Source organism: Oryx dammah, unplaced genomic scaffold, assembly GCF_014754425.2.
Source record: "Oryx dammah isolate SB20612 unplaced genomic scaffold, SCBI_Odam_1.1 HiC_scaffold_5, whole genome shotgun sequence".
Classification (NCBI taxonomy): Eukaryota; Metazoa; Chordata; class Mammalia; order Artiodactyla; family Bovidae; genus Oryx; species Oryx dammah.
The window spans coordinates 101,909,570-101,927,176 of NW_024070189.1; the positions used below are offsets into that span (position 1 = coordinate 101,909,570).

General features: G+C 48.5%; 1 protein-coding gene across 7 annotated transcripts in view; it reads left to right on the forward strand.

Annotated features, from left to right (window-relative positions):
* Window positions 1-1,332: 1,332 nt before the first annotated feature.
* The window catches only part of SLC27A1 (solute carrier family 27 member 1), a 39,231-nt gene continuing 22,956 nt past the window's right edge, over window positions 1,333-17,607 (forward strand). For 2 of the 7 annotated variants that reach the window (XM_040241109.1, XM_040241114.1), the window contains exons 1-2: window positions 1,333-1,677; window positions 3,230-3,397. In XM_040241109.1, coding sequence (XP_040097043.1) covers window positions 3,231-3,397 — 167 coding nt within the window. In that variant the 5' untranslated portion in view covers window positions 1,333-1,677; window position 3,230. Of the gene's footprint in view, window positions 1,678-2,055; window positions 2,491-2,760; window positions 2,933-3,229; window positions 3,398-17,607 lie in introns of those variants that run through there. The other 5 variants (XM_040241110.1, XM_040241115.1, XM_040241111.1 and 2 more) reach the window with 4 other exon arrangements.

Genomic DNA, 17,607 nt, shown 5'->3' on the forward strand with positions numbered 1-17,607 from the left:
TGGGCAAACAGGGAAGTGGAAGAAGGTTAAGGGAGGGGGCAGAAACCTTGAAGAAGGGAAGGAGAATGGGGGGGGGGTGGGGGGAATCAGGGCAGGATGGAGAAGAGGGAGAAGTGTGGGGAGCCGAGTTAGGCATGGACCCGGAATGAAGGAGTTAGGCTTTGTGATTCTGACTTGTTTTTTTCCTTTCCTCGGCTGAGTTGACCGAAGAGAATATTAAGGTGCTTATTGTTTCTGAGAGGAGCATGAGAAGGCATAAGGCCTTCTGCAGCTGTGCTCAGAGAATAATTCATAAAGTTAATCACTGACATTTGTTCAAGGACTTTTACAAAAAAGTGTTCCAGGGTGAGCACACAGGCCGCAGCTTGAGTCCATGGGAGGGATTACTATCTGAAGCCCATTTGTGAGAAGAGTCTTTATGGCAAAGGAGTTTGCTGAATTTAGGGCTTAGGAATAATTAAAATAGAAGCTAAAGATTTAAGGATTGCTGTAATGTTACAATATTCTACTATAGCTTATAGAAATTACGGACTTTAGAGATATTACTAGCTAGAAGCCCTTTCTAAGAAATAGTGAGCTTAGGGTACTAGAGGCAAACAGGACTTAGAAGGATAAGAATTAAACTGAGGAATGTGGTATGCACCCAGACATTAGCATGAGTTACAGTGTATTCGCAAGGACACATGAGAAAAAGTAGATAAGAGAATCCTTGAGGAAGGAACTCCTTTTGAGGGGCAACAGTGATTTTTGGAGAAAAATAAATCTGGGTCAATGGGAACTAAAAATATCAAACCTCTGACCTAATGCTTTTGTAAAAGTATAAAAGAGAATCATAAGCTTGAAATAAACAGGCAGTCCAAGAAAAATGAGAGGCTGCCTCAGTTTCTCAACGACACTGCCCACCCCTTCAGGTTGAATCCCTGGCTGCTGGAGCTGGACTCTGGCAGAGAAGTTTAAGGAAGACTGAAAGGGGAGGAAGGGAAGCAAGCTCTCTGCCCATATTTGTGAAAGAATGAATCTCAACTCCAGCTAGTGCGACAGTGTCAAGCCTCAGTTTCTTTACCTGTAAAATGGGTTGATCACAATAGCGCTATCTGGAAGGAAAAGAGTAGCTGCTATAATTCCTGGGCATTCCTGATCCCTAGCTGAGAAAGTCGGGGACCAATGGCTGGATCTGGGCCTGTCCTCCGGATCTGCCTCCTCGTCCCCATTTCACCCACCCTAGGCAGCCCGCAGGGACCAATGGCAGCATGTGTCAGGGGAGTGCCTGCCCAGTCCTGTCCTCTAAATGGTGCTGGAAGCAGGCGCTGGCTGCCTCCCAAGGAGAGAGCTGAGAAGGTCGGCCAAGCAGGGAAGAAACAAGCAGGGGTGGGATAGGCAGGGGAGCAGAGGAAGGGGGAGCTTGGAGAGAGGGTTCCAAGGCAGAAGCCCACATGGGCACAATGCAATCACAGCAGACCCCATGAGACTGCAGAACCAGAAGCCCCAAGGGGAGGTCCTCTGTCTTGGCCTCACTGTTGGTGTCCGCCTCCTGCCTGAGCTTCTGGGAGCCCACGACGGAGCAGCCAAAGCCTGAGGATCTGTGAGCAGCTCCAGGTCAGCCAGGGAACAAGGTGGTGAGCAGTGAGGACATCACTAGCCCTCACCGGATCAGCGGGAGGGCTTTAGGGTCTCTAGGTGAGCATTTAGGGTTAGGGTTGCAAATAAAGGACTCTGCGGAGCTTCCTGTGGAAGGATGGGGACCTGGTGTGTGGATTTTTTTATCCTCCCTGGGCAGCTGGGGTGTTATTGAGACTAAACTCACAAGATTTGGAGATTCAGATTTGGGATTAGTTGGGTCCCTGGAATATACCTTTAAGACTGAGACAGGGGTTGGATTCCCTCGCAGCTCACGTCTCAGTCGGTGAAGAATCTTTCTGCAGTGCAGGAGGCCTGGGTTCGATTCCTAGGTCGAGAAGATCCCCTGGAGAAGGAAATGGCAACCCACTCCAGTATTCTTGCCTGGAGAATCCCATGGACAGAGGAGCTTGGCAGGCTACAGTCCATGGGGTTCCAAAGAGTCGGACACGACTGAACGACTAAACCACCACCCACGGTTGGATTTTCTGGGACCCCCAGGCTGTGAGTTTAGGGCGCCTCAGTTTCCTGGAACGTGTGTTTAAAACCGAAGAGGCGTTAGGGATTGGATTTAGAACAAGCTGGGCCAAAACCCAGTACAGGTAGGCCCTGAGTATAAACTGGGACTTTATAGTCCCCGGGCGGTTAGAATTCAGTTTGCCATCTAGGGCTTGGGTCGGGAGAGCCGGGGAGCCACGCCTCTTGGCTGAGGGACACACAGTTTTCTAATTACCAGGCTGGGAGGGGAGCTGGGAGCCTGGCAAAATTTGGTCTTGGAAACAACAGCCGTCCTTGCCAGGGCGTTCTAGCCCCCGGGTCTCGTTGGCAGTCGTCACTCTGGCCAGAAACCCCTCTCTATGGTCCTGGTCTCCGGTACGGGGCGGGCCTCGGCTGTGCCGCAGGGGGGCTCTAAGTCAGGACGGAAGAGAGTTTGTCTGGGAGGGCAGGTGGCGCGGGGCCTAGGGTGCTAGGTGGGCCCGGGGGGTGGTGACTGCCAAAGCCTGAGGGCGGGGTCGGTAGCCGGGGTGGAACTCAGGCCTGGGAACACCGGCTAAGCCCAGGGCCGGGGGCGGGGCCTGAGCCCCAAGGGCGGGGCCTGATTCAGAGTGGGGCGGGGCCATGGGACTAACCTAGGGGCCGAACCTGGTCTAGAGCGGGCGGGGCTCTGGAACAGTGCCTGGAGCTTACGGGCGGTGCCAGAGGCCCAACCTGGGGGCGGGGCCAAGTGAGTGGCGGAGGCGGGTAGAGGCGGGACCTAGAGGAAAGCACGGGACCAGGGTCTGTGGTGGGGCCAAGGTGGAGCCTAGGCTTGTGGGTAAGTCGTTAAGGTGGAGCTTGGGTTCAGGGTACGGCCGCTCAATCGCCGGTGACTGACGGAACAGAGACTGTGTCGGGGGCGTGGAGATACACTAATGATTGGCAGAAAAGCCTGGGCCGGGCTTACGCAGGGAGGTCTGGGACGGGGCGGAGCCTGTCCGAGACAAGTCCAATCCCAGACATCGGGGTGGGGCCTGGCTCGAAGCGGGAGCGGAGCTCGGTCTGGGGGCGGGGTTGGGTCGGTCGTGAGGCGGGGCCCGGCTGCCCGCGGCCTCAGAGCTCTCCGCCTCCCCAGGATGCGGGCTCCAGGTGCAGGTTCGGCTTCCGTGGCCTCTCTGGTGCTGCTATGGTTGCTCGGACTGCCATGGACCTGGAGCACAGCGGCGGCTCTCGGCGTGTACGTAGGCGGCGGCGGCTGGCGTTTCCTGCGCATCGTCTGCAAAACCGCGAGGCGGGACCTCTTGTGAGTGCAGCCCGGGCCTGATCCAGGGGCTGGGGTCGGGGGCGGGCTGAGTGTCCACGGGGGACCGAGAGAGGGGGATCTGCAAGGGCGGCGTGAAGACTTAGGGGAGAGAGGTTTTGGAGGCTGGGAGGCGGGGTTTGGGTGAGGGCGGGGCTAGGGGCGGGGCTGGGACGGAAAAGAGTGGACTGGGAACTCTGAGGGCACCTGCAAGGGACAACTTGAGGGTCTTTGGAGGGAGATGAGTAGGTTTCAATGCCCTTGAGACTGAGTGGGTGACTTCAGGGAGCTGGACGACAGCTTGGGGGTATTAGGAGTGCGAGTAGGTCTTCCGGAGAGCTGACACTGATGCAGGGGAGCTGTGCGTTTTAGGGGGGCGGGGGTCTCTATGAGGCTTTGGTGACTGGAGGACTGGGGACTCTTCAGGGACTCTGGTAGGTCCCTAGGGGGCTGTCGGAAACTTTCTCGGAGAAGATGAAAGGGCTTCCTGGGGAATGTATAAAGGGTTTTTAGGGTCTTTGAAGGGTATTTGTCTATTTAGGGCCATTTACAGGTTTTTCTATAGTTAGAATGCCGTTTCAAGAGTTTGAGATCTGTGCCTGATTTTGGGGGTTGTTCACTCCAGTACTCTTGCCTGGAGAATCCCATGGACGGAGGAGCCTGGTGGGCTGCAGTCCATGGGGTCGCCAGGAGTCGGACACGGCTGAGTGACTTCCCTTTCACTTTTCACTTTAATGCATTGGAGAAGGAAATGGCAACCATTCCAGTGTTCTTGCCTGGAGAATCCCAGGGACGGGAGAGCCTGGTGGGCTGCCGTCTATAGGGTCGCACAGAGTCAGACACGACTGAAGCGACTTAGCAGCAGCAGCAGCAGCATCAAGGCCTGCCGAGAGGTTGCTGTGTATTCCAGGGCTTGCTTAGAGGTCTCTGGTGACTGACTATCTCTAGGGAGGGTTCGCAGGGATCCTTGGAAGGTCTCTGGGCTGTCTCTGAGGGCCTTGCTCCGAGAAGCTGTTGGGAGTCCTTCTGAGGTGACATAAATGTTTCTGGGTATTCCACCGGAGCAAGTCTTAGGAATAGCCTCCATGTGGAAGTCCATGAACACTTGCTATGGGTCTGCCAGTCTTGGTGCCCATGAGAAGATGGGAGGACTATCCCATTATAAAGATAAACTGAGTTTCTGTGAGCAACAGGGATGGTGTGGAGTTGGAAAAAGTTCCTCTGCTAACTGACTGGTTCTGAATTTTTTAGAATCCACCCTTTCCTTTCTACACCCTGGTCCCTGCCCCTGGTTTTCTGACATGCAGCTCAGACTGTGCTCTCTGCTCACACATTTTCCACGACCTCTACCGGCTGCAGTAGAAAAGATTCAGTCCCCAGCTGTGTCCTTGGGGTTCTGCCATTCTGTTGCCTGCCCACTTGCCACTCCCCATGTCTCCATAGGGCCCCCAGATCAACTTGCCTTGTCAGGCTGAGGCTGCTTCCGCTGCCTGGAACATGTACGTGTGCATGCTCTGTCGCTCGGTGATGTCTGACTCTTTGTGACTCCTGGGCTGTAGCCCACCAGGCTCCTCTGTCCATGGGAGTGTCCAGGCAAGAATACTGGAATGGGTTGCCATTTCCTTCTCCAGGGAATCTTCCTGACCCAGGGATCAAGCCCGAGTCTCCTGTGTATGGAGGATTCTTAGCACTGAGACACCTGGGAAGCCCATGGGCCCTCTTTTTTTTTTTCTTTCCACCTGCTGATGCCTTATGATGTTGCCTCCCTCAGAGGAAACTTTGCTGAATTTTCCTGGGCAGCACTCTCCCACGGCTCCTTGTTGCTCTAAGAATCTAGACCAAGTGAGCTTTCTGACCTTGTCCCCAACCTCCTGTCCCTTTCTTTGTCACTCTTCCCACTATACTGGCCTCTGTGCCATTCCTAAACATGCTCCTATTTATTCAAGCCCCAAGGCCTTTGCACTTGCTGTTCCCTTTGTCCAGATCACGGTTCCCTTGCTCTTGATTTTCATCATGAGTTAAATGTCACCTCCTCAGACAGCCCTCCCCTGACCCTGTGTCTCTGTAGACCCTCCTGCCTTCTTGCTTTCTAGGAGAATAGCCAAGACTGACGCAGGGCTCCCTCTGTGTGAGGCCCCCCGGGAGTCATGTCTTCTTCAAGTCCTCCCAGCCACCCTGGGAGGTCTGTACTGTTCTGTCCCATTTTACAGATGAGCAGATTGAGGCACAGCATGGTTTGGTCACTTGCCCAAGGTCACAAAGCTGGCCGATACCAGGGGCAAGATTTGAACCCCGACAGTGTGGCTCCAGAACTTGCCTTGTAACCACGAGCAGCATCAGTCACTTGTAATTATCTTGTGTGTCTGCTTCTTGCCTTTTAATTTTGGGGTCTCTTTTCCCCCTCGGACTAAACTGGGGGCCTGGTGGGAGCAGGCGACACAGACTGTGCCCCTGTGGCCCTGGCCTCTTCCTATCAGGGTGGCACCCAGCAAGTGCACAGGATATATGTTTTGGCTGATGGACCTTTCCCCACCTCCTTCCTTGGACTTGCCTAGGCCCCAGCTCTGCTCCATGGAGCAGGGGCTATCCATGCCCAGGCCTGTCTCCCCTGGAACAGGGTAGGAGCTGAATCCACTCTGAATCCCCGACACAGAGCTTGGCACACTTTCTGTAAGGAGGCAGCCTGGAAGATAGTCGCACCTTCTGGTCTTCATACCTTTGTATGATCCCTTTCCTTTGAGTGTGGGCTGGACCTAGTGATTCACTTCTTTTTTTTTAGTTCACAGATGTTTATTACCAAATTGCTGAAAGCTTTTAAGAGAAAAGATAAGAAGATTTCCTTAAACCTGGAAAAACAAAACATAAAAGAACCAGCAATGTTTTAAACAAAAAATCATAAAAAATTATAATCATCTTCATCAGTTCATTCAGTCCTATGCAATTAGTTTTTGATCTTCATCTTTTGTTAGCAGTTTATGAATCTAGTTTTTCTTTGGAGTACTATAAATCCTTACCCAGTTGATGTTATGATCTGAAAATTACCATAAACTTATATCCTAGAGTACTTGTCAGAATCCTTTTTAGAAATTTCTCTGAAGAAGGAACACTCTTGTAGGAACTTTTTAGGAAAAGCCTCAGAGTAAAGCAATAACTGTCCGTAAATGTCAAAAGACTTAAAATGCCATAGCTAAAGATCTGATTAGAGTTCATTACAGTGTAGTTGACAGGGAAATTTGGTTATTTCTATGATACATAGCACTGTAAGACAATAACTAGAATTATGACTGATAATATTATCAGTTATTATATTATTATTATAAATAGAATATCACTATATGTATTATAATGTTTTATCACAACATTACCAGAATTGATGCTTTTGAACTGTGGTGTTGGAGAAGACTCTTGAGAGTTTCTTGGACTGCAAGGAGATCCAACCAGTCCATTCTAAAGGAGATCAGTCCTGGGTGTTCATTGGAAGGACTGATGCTAAAAGCTGAAACTCCAATACTTTGGCCACCTCATGCGAAGAGTTGACTCATTGGAAAAGACTCTGTGCTGGGAGGGATTGGGGGCAGGAGGAGAAGGGACGACAGAGGATGAGATGGCTGGATGGCATCATCGACTCTATGACAAGAGTTTGGGTAAACTCCGGGAGTTGGTGATGGACAGGGAGGCCTGGTGTGCTGTGATTCATGGGGTCGCAAAGAGTCTTTGGGATTTTTTTTTTAAAGACTTGAGGTCAAAAAGACTTCTTTGAGAATTTCATCTTGGGGAAGGTTTTAAAAAAATATTAAGAGGTTTAAAAACACTTGGTCATATAGGGTCATAGGACACTGTGAAACAATATTTATGTATTTAACTAAAGTGGCAAAAACTTTACAGGCAAATATAGGTTGCATAGCTAATGATTCACTTCTGGTGAACAGAATATAGCAGAAGCAATAAGATATTATTTCTGAGACTAGGTCATCAAAGACTGTGGCTTCCATCTGGGGTGCTCTTTCGTGGGTCCCTTACATGGCAGTCAGTAAGGCAGTTCTCTGGAGAGTTTCACATGAGTGAACTTAGAAGTGAATTCTTTCCCAGTGAAACCCTGAGATGACCACAGGCCCAGCCAACACCTTGATTTACAAGAGAGCCAGAGCCAGACCAGACAGCTAAGATGCTCCTGAATTCCTGAAACTGTGAGATGATGAATGTTTGTTATTTCCAGTCGATAACTTTGGGTGTAATTTGTTACACAGCAATAGCTAACCAATGCAGCTTGTCATAATACCCACCTCTCACTCCATACCAGTGTTCTAGCATTCTAGTGTTCTCACAATCTTGTAAGGAAGGAATGCTTACTAATCCCATTTGATTGTTGATGAACCAAAGCAAACAAATAGGGCAGGTCATTTGCCTAAAAATGCATAGCCAGGGAGGGGCAGGGCTCTAGAGTCTGTTCTTAGCTGCTGTGTTGTGCTGAAGTAGTGGTGGAGGCTGGCTGCATTTAGATCTGAGGTTCAAAAATATTTAAGCACCCTGCCCCAGTTCTTCCAGCTCTCCTCTATTTTCATCATGAAATCTGATCACATTCATCCTTGTTTATTTCTTCCTGCCCTGGTGCCCTGGAGCTCAGGGTGGAAAACAGGATGGGGCAAAAGGAACAGAGGGACAAGAAGAAGTCTCAGGAAGGGTCCAAAGGCAGACAGTGGCCTCTTTGTCCCCAGAGTGGGGGTGGCTTGTGCTGCTGCCAGGCAGGGCGGCCCAGGCATGTGGCTGGAGCCCAGCGCCGAAGTCCACTGCCCGTCTGTGGGTGTGCTCCGGAGAGGGCTGTGAATGCTCGGGTAACGTGAGCACAAGCCCCTGCGGCCTCAGTTCGCATTTCTTTGCTGTGTTGTCTGTGGACAGGAAGCATCCTTGTGGGGGCTGTTTCCTATGGTTCTGACCCTTAGTGCTAACCCTCTCCCCATGGCTGTAACAGAAGTATCCCTTCATGCAGTTTTGGAGGTACCCTATTAAATTCATCCGTGAGAAGCTCTTAGAGGAGAGCTGGGCACAAAGTAGGTGCTCAGACTTGTTGGCACTGATTGCCTTCAGGCAGCAGTGGGTACCTCAGTGGTTAGGAGCTTGGTGGCTGGAGCCAGAGTAGCTAGCCTGTGAAATATCACCCTCTGGGTCTCCGCTCCTTCATCTGTAAGAGTACACCGTGTATAGCACCTCTCCTTCAAGAAAACGTGACTTGAGCACCTGCTGTGTGCAGTGTGGGCGCTTGGGCTGCCACGTGGTGCCCGTTGAATGTTGCCCTCAAGCTTGGGGGCAAGCTTGGGCAGGAGCAGAGGGACCCTGCCAGGGGGCCTGGAGCTGGGTTGTTCTGTCCTCTACTTGTTGTGTGACCTTGGGTATGTTAATTCACCTCTCTGAGCCCCCACCTCATCCACCATCTGACATGGGGATTTTAGAACAGTACTTTGAAGGGTGGCTGTAAGGTCAGCTCAATAAACACTGAGGTCGTTCATTGGAGCAACTCTATTTATTAGTTGAATGGTCAAGATGTCAGGATTTGACCAGGGAGTTGAGTGTATAAACAGCTAACTTTTTGACATTTTACATTTTCAGTTATTTTTTTGTAGCAATTAATACATAACAAGTACAAAATTCAGATGTTAGAGAGAGGTTTGCAGTGAATGTTGCCCTCTCTGGACTGCCTGCAGCTCTGCAGTTCCCCTCCTCAGAAATGTCTTATGTCTCTTTGCCAAGATATAGTTATGTAGGGGCTTCCCTGGTGGTCAAGTGGCTAAGACTCCATGCTCCCAATGCCGGGGGCCTGGATTTAATCCCTGGTCAGGGAACTAGATCCTACATGCTTCAACTAAGAGTTCATAGGAGGCCACAACTAAAGAACCTGCTTGCTGCAAACAAAACCTGGCACAGCCAAACAAATACATACATATTTTGAAAAAGAAATATATGCAGGCCTTTTGTTCTTTTTTAAAAATACTTGGCCACACCCCACGACTTGTGGGACCTTTGTTCCTCAACCCAGGGTCAAACCCATGCCCCCTGCCTTGGAAGGCAGAGTCTTAATCACTGAACTGCTGGGGAAGTCCCAGACCTCTTGTTCTTGGTGCTCACGAGTGGCCACACATTCATCATCATTTTCTTCACCACATGCTTTTTTTCCTCTCTCCACTTAACACTTGAAAGTTTTACTTTTATTAAAGTCATGCAAGGTTCAAGATGAAAGATTCTAAGCCGTCTACCTCAAGTGGCAGCTGCCTGCTCAACCTTGACCCACATTTTCTCTTCTCCATCGGGAGTGATTCTTACCTCTTGTTTGAATCTCCAAATGGCTTATGTGGCAGTATCTGCATTTTTTCACTTTGAGAGCTCGTCTGTCCTCTCCCTCTATGGAAGATGAGGATTCAGCACCCCTTTATCCCCCTGTCCTCATTTTCTTTCTGTTCCTGTGCGTGTTGTACACATACCCACCCACCCCCATACATACCCAGACGTGTTTTTCCATTCCTTCATTGTCCCAGTATTATCACAGTAGATTCTCATCATCTGTGCTACAGAATTGCTGCAAACATTGAATTAGCAAATACTGAACCATTGTTCCTACGGAAAATACAGGGTTAGGTTCCTGAGAGCCTCTGATCACAACATTTCCATCAACCAATCAATACATAATCTTGTTTTATGCGTGTTCTATTTAAAGACACCTCCTATATATTGTTTATTTATTACAACTGAACTCACTGCCAACAACAATATAACTCATGCCTGAATAAAACTTTCTAGTATGTACACCTTCTCCAAAAGGCACATCCCAGCCTTCTTGTGCTTAGGAACCCTAGACATCATTTCAGCATTACGTGTAGGACCCATTTTAAACAGAAAAATCACCAACAAAAAGCAAAAAGCTTACAAAAACTGTGGTGTATGTGGTGTTTCAGTTCAGTCACTAGGTCATGTCCGACTCTTTGCGACCGCATGAACCGCAGTACGCCAGGCCTCCCTGTCCATTACCAACTCCCAGAGTCCACCCAACCCATGTCCATCGAGTTGGTGATGCCATCCAACCATCTCATCCTCTGTCGTCCCCTTCTTCTCCTGCCCTCAATCTTCCCCAGCATCAGGGTCTTTTCAAATGAGTCAGCTCTCCGCATCAGGTGGCCAAAGTATTGGAGTTTCAGCTTCAACATCAGTCCCTCCATTGAACACCCAGGACTGATCTCCTTTAGGATGGACTGGTTGGATCTCCTTGCAGTCCAAGGGATTCTCAAGAGTCTTCTCCAATACCACAGTTCAAAGGCATCAATTCTTCAGTGCTCAACTTTCTTTATAGTCCAACTCTCACATCCATACATGACTACTGGAAAAACCATAGCCTTGACTAGACGGACCTTTGATGGCAAAGTAATGTCTCTGCTTTTGAATATGCTGTCTAGGTTGGTCATAACGTTCCTTCCAAGGAGTAAGCGTCCTTTAATTTTCATGGCTGCAATCACCATCTGCAGTGATTTTGGAGCCCAAAAAAATAAAGTCTGACACTGTTTCCACTGTTTCCCCATCTATTTGCCATGAAGTAATGGGACTGGATGCCATGATCTTTGTTTTCTGAATGTTGAGCTTTAAGCCAACTTTTTCACTCTCTTCTTTTACTTTCATTAAGAGGCTCTTTAGTTCTTCTTCACTTTCTGCCATAAGGGTGGTGTCATCTGCATATCTGAGGTTATTGATATTTCTCCCAGCAATCTTGATTCCAGCTTGTGCTTCCTCCAGCCCAGCGTTTCTCATGATGTACTCTGCATATAAGTTAAATTAGTAGACTGCCAAAAGGATGTTTGTTTTTAATATCAGCTAAAAAACTTTATGTATTTTCTCTGGAGTTATTGATTGCCTTTGTATTTGTTAGTTTTCTATATGTCTATCTCTACTTCAAGCTCAAACTCCACACATTTGTCTCTCTCTCTTCTTATGTTTATAGTATCAGATGGGCTTTCAATTTCACCTTTTTGGAGAAATCTCTGTTCCAGCCTCCGATCTGTCCAAACTGCGCAAATTGCCCTTTCCACCTGGGGTATCAACCATCACCCCAGCCCTGCTCCCAGCCATCCTTCTGAGGATTAGCATCACTTTGATGTGGGCTGGATACCCTGTTGCCTGGGTTCCTGGTAGTCCTCCTCTTTGGTTTACTCTTTCAATTAGTTGGAGCACATCTTTATTAGTTTTGGGAGAAATGATGCATGGGAATTTAAGTTTTTGAGCCCCTCCATATATGAAAATATCTTTATTTTCATCCTCACACTTGACTGATGGTCTGGGTATAGACTTCTAGTTTGGATATTTCCTTCGAAATTGAAGGCATTTCTTTTTTATTCTCACATCATGGTTATTATTGAGAAGTCTAAAACCTTCTGTTTCCTGATCCTTTGTAATAGCCTGTCTTTTTGTTTTTCTTTCTGGCAGCTTGTGGGATCTTTTAAAGATAGTGGGCTATTTCCATCCATTGTACGATCTGTTGGTGGAGTTTCAGGTTAAGAAAGTTTTTTTAATACTATGATTGGTGATTTCCTCACCTTTCCTTCCTTCATTCTTCTTTAAACTCCTGTTATTGAGTGCCTGGAACAATGTCTAGCTTGATAACTATTTGTTGAATATGATGTTGGATCTTCTGGACTGATGCTATAATTTTCTTATCTTTTCTCTTTTATTTTCCATCTCTGTCTTTTTATTCTACTTTCTATGATATTTCTTCAAATTACTTATAACGCTTCTATTAATGTTTAATTTATGCTCTTACATTTAAAATTTTTATTATGATTATCATTTGTTCAAATTAATAAACTCTTTTTATTGATTTTTTAATTATTTTTTTCTTTTTTACAAAGACTTCATTTTTTATTGTCAGTGTTAGGTTTACAGAAATGTAAATGTAACCCTAATTACCTTAGGATGCATCTTGCTAATGGATGCACAAAAGAAATTGAGATAAAAGTCAGGTGCTCACAGAGTTCAAAGCTATAGTGGCTTGATACTGGGATGCCAAGTGTATCTAATTCCAGGGTAAGGGGCTTGGCAGTGCCTCTCTTGCTCCTTTGGGTTCATGCTACCCTATAACAGCTCCCTGAAAAAGAAACACTGAAGGCTGTTTTCACATTTTGCCTTTTACTGTAAAAGTGAAAGTCCTCTTTGGATTTCTTTTGGTTAGCAAAAACAGGTACTCATTTAGGTCTTTCACAAAAGTGAAGAGGCACTAAAGTGAATTTTTGGGAAGTAGAGTGTATTATGTATATTATGAAATGATTATATTATATATATTATATCTTGTATATTATGAAATGATTAACCACAGTAAATCTAGTTAACATCCATTACCATACAAAGTGAAAAAAATTTTTTTTCTTATGATAAGAACTTCTAAGATCTACTCTCTTAGCAACTTTCAAATATGCAGTGAGGTATTATTAACTATAGTTGCTATGTTGTACATGCATCCTCATGACATTTATTTCACAGAGGGAGATTCTTAATTTTATTTTATTTTTTGGCCATGCCATGTGGTATGTGGGATCTTAGTTCCCTGAGCTGGAATGGAACCTGCACCCCCTGCATTGGAAGCACAGAGTCTTAACCATTGGACCTCCAAGGAAGTCCCAGAAGGGGTTTCTTAAACAGATTTCTGCCAATTCTGCAGCCCAGGATTCTACTTTCTCCCACCTCCTACGGCCCCCACCTCTTATCTGCTGTTTCCCAGCTTTTCAAAGTGAGGTGACTTGGTCTCTATGCCCATCTTACCAGTCCTTGTGAGTACACACTTTAAAAAAGAAAAAAATCCGTTTAGGGACTTCCTGGTGGTCCAGTGGTTAAGACCTCAAACTTCCATTGCAGCGGGCACGAGTTCAGCCCCTGATCAGGGAACTAAGAGCCCCCATGCTGTGTGGAGCAGCCACAAATAAAACAAAAAACTAAAACAAAACTAAAAAATAAACCCCTTACTAGCTGTTCGGGGGGATGCAGGGAGGTGTGATGATCAGTCAGCGTCTGGGCGCTCAGTCAGCTGCCTTTGCTAGGAGATCAGCACTGACTTTTCCCATTGACCGTCAGGGTCCTTCCTCATTCCTCGCAGTGGGGGCGCCTTTCTCATGTGCAGCTTTCTGTTGTAACTTCGAGCTGATGTTCATCTGATCCCTCACCTGCTGCAGGATGTTTGGATTCCTTCCTATCTTCTGCTCAGAGCTTCCTGGGTGGCTCAGTAGTAAAGAATCCACCTGCCAGGGCAGGAGCCACATGAGACCCAGGTTCTATCCTTGGGCCAGGAAGATCCCCTGGGAAAGGGGATGGCATTGCAGTTCTTGTCAGGATAATCCCAGGGACAGAGGCCCCTGGTGGGCTGTAGTCCAGTGGGTCACAAAGAGTCGGATATGAACTGAGCACACGTATCCATCCATCTTCTGCTCACTGGAAGCTAGAAATGAATAATGCGCTGTCATTTCCCCCACGTGACTTTAATGTGCCCAAATCAATCCATGAGTTAGTGGAGCGATTCAGAGCCATGAGAGATATTCCTGACCCCGTGCTCTCTCCACCCAGTCTCTGCTTCACTCTCTCTTCTCCCCTGTGGACCTTTGCACTCTTAAATCTGCCAATCTCCTTTCTGCCTCCAGGTCTTTGCACTCGTGGAGCCCTCCATCTGCAGTTCTTTCCCTCAAGCTTAACCTATGGCTGATTCCTTCTTATCCTTCAGAGTTCAGTGCAAATTTTGCTTCTTCAGGCAAGGCTCCCCTGTCCCTGTGGGTGAAATCTGGTCCTGGTTGTGCCTGATCACATCATCTTGTTTGCTTTTTTCCTTAGGAAACATTACAAAACTGTAATGGTTTTTGTTTGCTTTCTCCTTGATTATTAACTGTAGACCCAGAAGAGTCAGACACGACTGAGTGACTTCACTTTCACTTTTCACTCTCATGCATTGGAGAAGAAAATGGCAACCCACTCCAGTGTTCTTGCCTGGAGAATCCCAGGGACGGGGGAGCTTGGTGGGCTGCCATCTGTGGGGTCGCACAGAGTTGGACACGACTGAAGCGACTTAGCAGCAGCAGCGCAGCAGCGTGGTGGCAGGGATCACACCTGCCTTGGTCGCCTGTGTGTCCCCGTTCCTGTCATGATGTCCAGCATGTTGCAGTCCTTCATGGAGGTGTGCTGCACGTGTGGATCAACTCCTCTGGGGAGGCGTTCTCTGTGAGGAGGCCTTAGCTGCAAATAGTGGGAATCCCAATTAGAAGCGGCATCAGTAGTAAAGCACATTTATAGCCACGTGCAGTGGGGTACTGGGACATGAGATGGCTTCAGGTTGATCAGTTTGTGTTCAACATGTTCTATTGACCCAGGTTCCTTCTGCCTTTCTGATCTGGCATCCTTGCTGCAAAGGCTTGGTGTCTCCAGTTGATTACCCTCATGGTCTCAGATTGGCTGCTGTGGTTCCAGCCATCACACGCTGACAGCTTCTTTGGACAGAAGAAAGGGAATACGGGACTACCGTGGCCCATGTTGCAGGGGGTGTGAAAGCAGCTATTGTGATGGCAAGGGGTCTGTGAGTTGGGCACCTATGGAGTCAGAGCCAGATTTCCAGGGCTTTGAACACTGAGCAGAAGAGTCTTATGTTCCCAGGGAATGGTTCTGAGTAGGGAAGCAGCACAGCCAGGCTGACCTGCAAAGAGGAGGATGGTGGCTTGGTGAGGAGGATATGGGGCAGCCAGGCAGGAAGTGCTCTTGTTCCCAGATAGTGGGAATGGAGACACATACCCCTCTCTCCCCTTGAATGGGGCACAGGGGTGAGAGCAGTAAGGAAGGCAGCCAAAGGTTGGAGATGAAGCAGTGTGTGTTAGTTTCCTGTGGCTCTCAGAACAAAATAGCACAAACTGGGTGACTTATAACAGCAGAAATTTATTTGTGGAGGCCTGCAGTCTGAGTCTTCCCAGGTGGCACAAGTAGTAAAGAACCCACCTGCCAATGTCTCCTACATAAGAGACGGGGATTCGATTTCTGGGATGGGAAGATCCCCTGGAGAAGGAAATAGCAAACCAATCCAGTATTCTTACCTGGGAAATCCCATGGACAGGGGAGACTGGCGGGCTACAGTCCACGGGGTCACAAAGAGTCAGACACGACTGAAGCGACTTAGCACGCACCCACAAACTCTGCTTTGAAGAGTGGGCTGGGGGGGTGGCAAGCTGAATTCCATCATTAGCCCACTGGAACACTATGTGGAATTGTCTTTAAAAATCAACAAATGAGTCCATTTTTAAACACCTGCCTCCTTTAAAAAAAAAAGACAGGGCATTGTAGTGTGGTAGTTCAGAGAAAGAATTGTGATCAGCATCAACAAAATGCCATCGGTAAACTTATAAGGGGTTTAAACTTGACTTAAGCTGATCAGCTTTGGAGAAGGAAATGGCAACCCACTCCAGTATTCTTGCCTGAAGAATCCCATGGACAGAGGAACCTTGCGGGCTACAGTCCATGGGGTCACAAGAGGCGGACACGACTGAGTGACTTTCACTTCACTGCTTCACAAAGTCTGAAGTCAAGGTGTGGGTAGGGCCTTCTGGAAGCCCCAGGGAGAATCTGTTCCATGCCTCTCTCCTAGCGTCTAGTGGCTTCCAACAATCCTTGGCATTCGTTGGCTTGTGGTTGCCTCACTCAGTCCATCTCTGCCTCCACCTTCACGTGGCCTTTTTCTCTGTGGTTCTGTCTCCTCCTCTGTCTCTCAGAAGGACACTGGTCATTGGATTGAGCTGTGCTTAGTCGCTCAGTCATGCCTGACTCTTTGCAACTCCGTGGACTATAGCTTGCCAGGCTCCTCTGTCCATGGGGATTCTCCAGGCAAAAAAACTGGAGTGGGTTGCCACGCCCTCCTCCAGGAGATCTTCCTAACCCAGGGATTAAACCCAGGTCTCCCATAGTGCAGGTGGATTCTATACCATCTGAGCCACCAGAGAAACCCATTGGATTTAGGGCCTACCCTAAATCCAGAAGGATCTCATCTGAAGATCCTCAACTTTGTTACATCTGCAGAGACCCTTTTTCCACATAAGGGCTCATTCACAAGTTTGGAGGGTCAGGACTTCATGTGTCTTTGGGGGATCACCATTCACCCCACTACATACGGGGTGGGGCCTGGCCCAGGGTGGAGGTGGGAGACTCGGAGGAGGGGACTGCACTGTTTCAGGTGTGTGATGTGGAGCCTTGGCCGTGCTGGTGAGATCGTCAGGCTCCAGCCAGTCTTCAACAGAGAAAGTCATTTGTTGTACCCAGCCTTGAGGACCTCCTGGGCACCACACCCCATCTGGGCTTCGGGATGCCGGGGTCACTGTGACGTGCTGTGAACACACCAGGCACTTTTGGTGTCCTCCAGAGCCCACAGCATAGAGAAGGACACTTGAGAAGGAATTAAGGAAATAATTTAAACATCAGAAAGTGACAGGAAGGGGACTTCTCTGGTGGCTCAGTGGTGGAAGAGCCAAGCTGCCTGTGCAGGAGACACAGGTTCAGTCCCTGAACTGGGAAGACCCCACGTGCTGTGGAGCGACTAAGCCCGCGCACCACAGCGACTGAGCCGGTGCTCCAGGGCCCATGAGCAGTGACTCCTGAGCCCACCTGCTGCGACTGCTGAAGCCCTGCCCCTAGAGCCTGTGTCTCCAAGAGAAGCTGCAATGAGAAGCCTGTGCACCGCCCCTGGAGTCGCCCCTGCTCACCACGGCTAGAGAAAAGCCCGAGCAGCAGTGGAGACCCAGCACAGCCCAAAATAAAAACAAATAATAAAATTTATTTTTAAAAAAGAGAGCAAGTGACACAAAGAATACAGCATGAAGGGGGGAGTCAGGGTTCATGCTTGACTACTTCAGCCAGGGCGGTTGGCATGGGGCACCCTGCACAGGTGGTCAAAGAAGGAACCAAGCTTGCAAAGCCTAAGAATTCTGGAAGACCTGCTCCAGGCAGAGGGAACACCAGGTGCAAAGTCTGGAGGCAGGATCCTCCTGCGCAGAGTAATGATAAATCCCTCTTACTCAGTCCTTTTACTTGGTCAGGCATTTAATACACTTGACAGGTATTAGGCCAAGAATCCTATTGTTTCCCCATGTACAGAGGCATTGCCACTCTGGGCCTTGCTTCCTGTTTGTAAACGGGGTGATGGCAGTACCTACACTTTGCTGAGCTGCAGA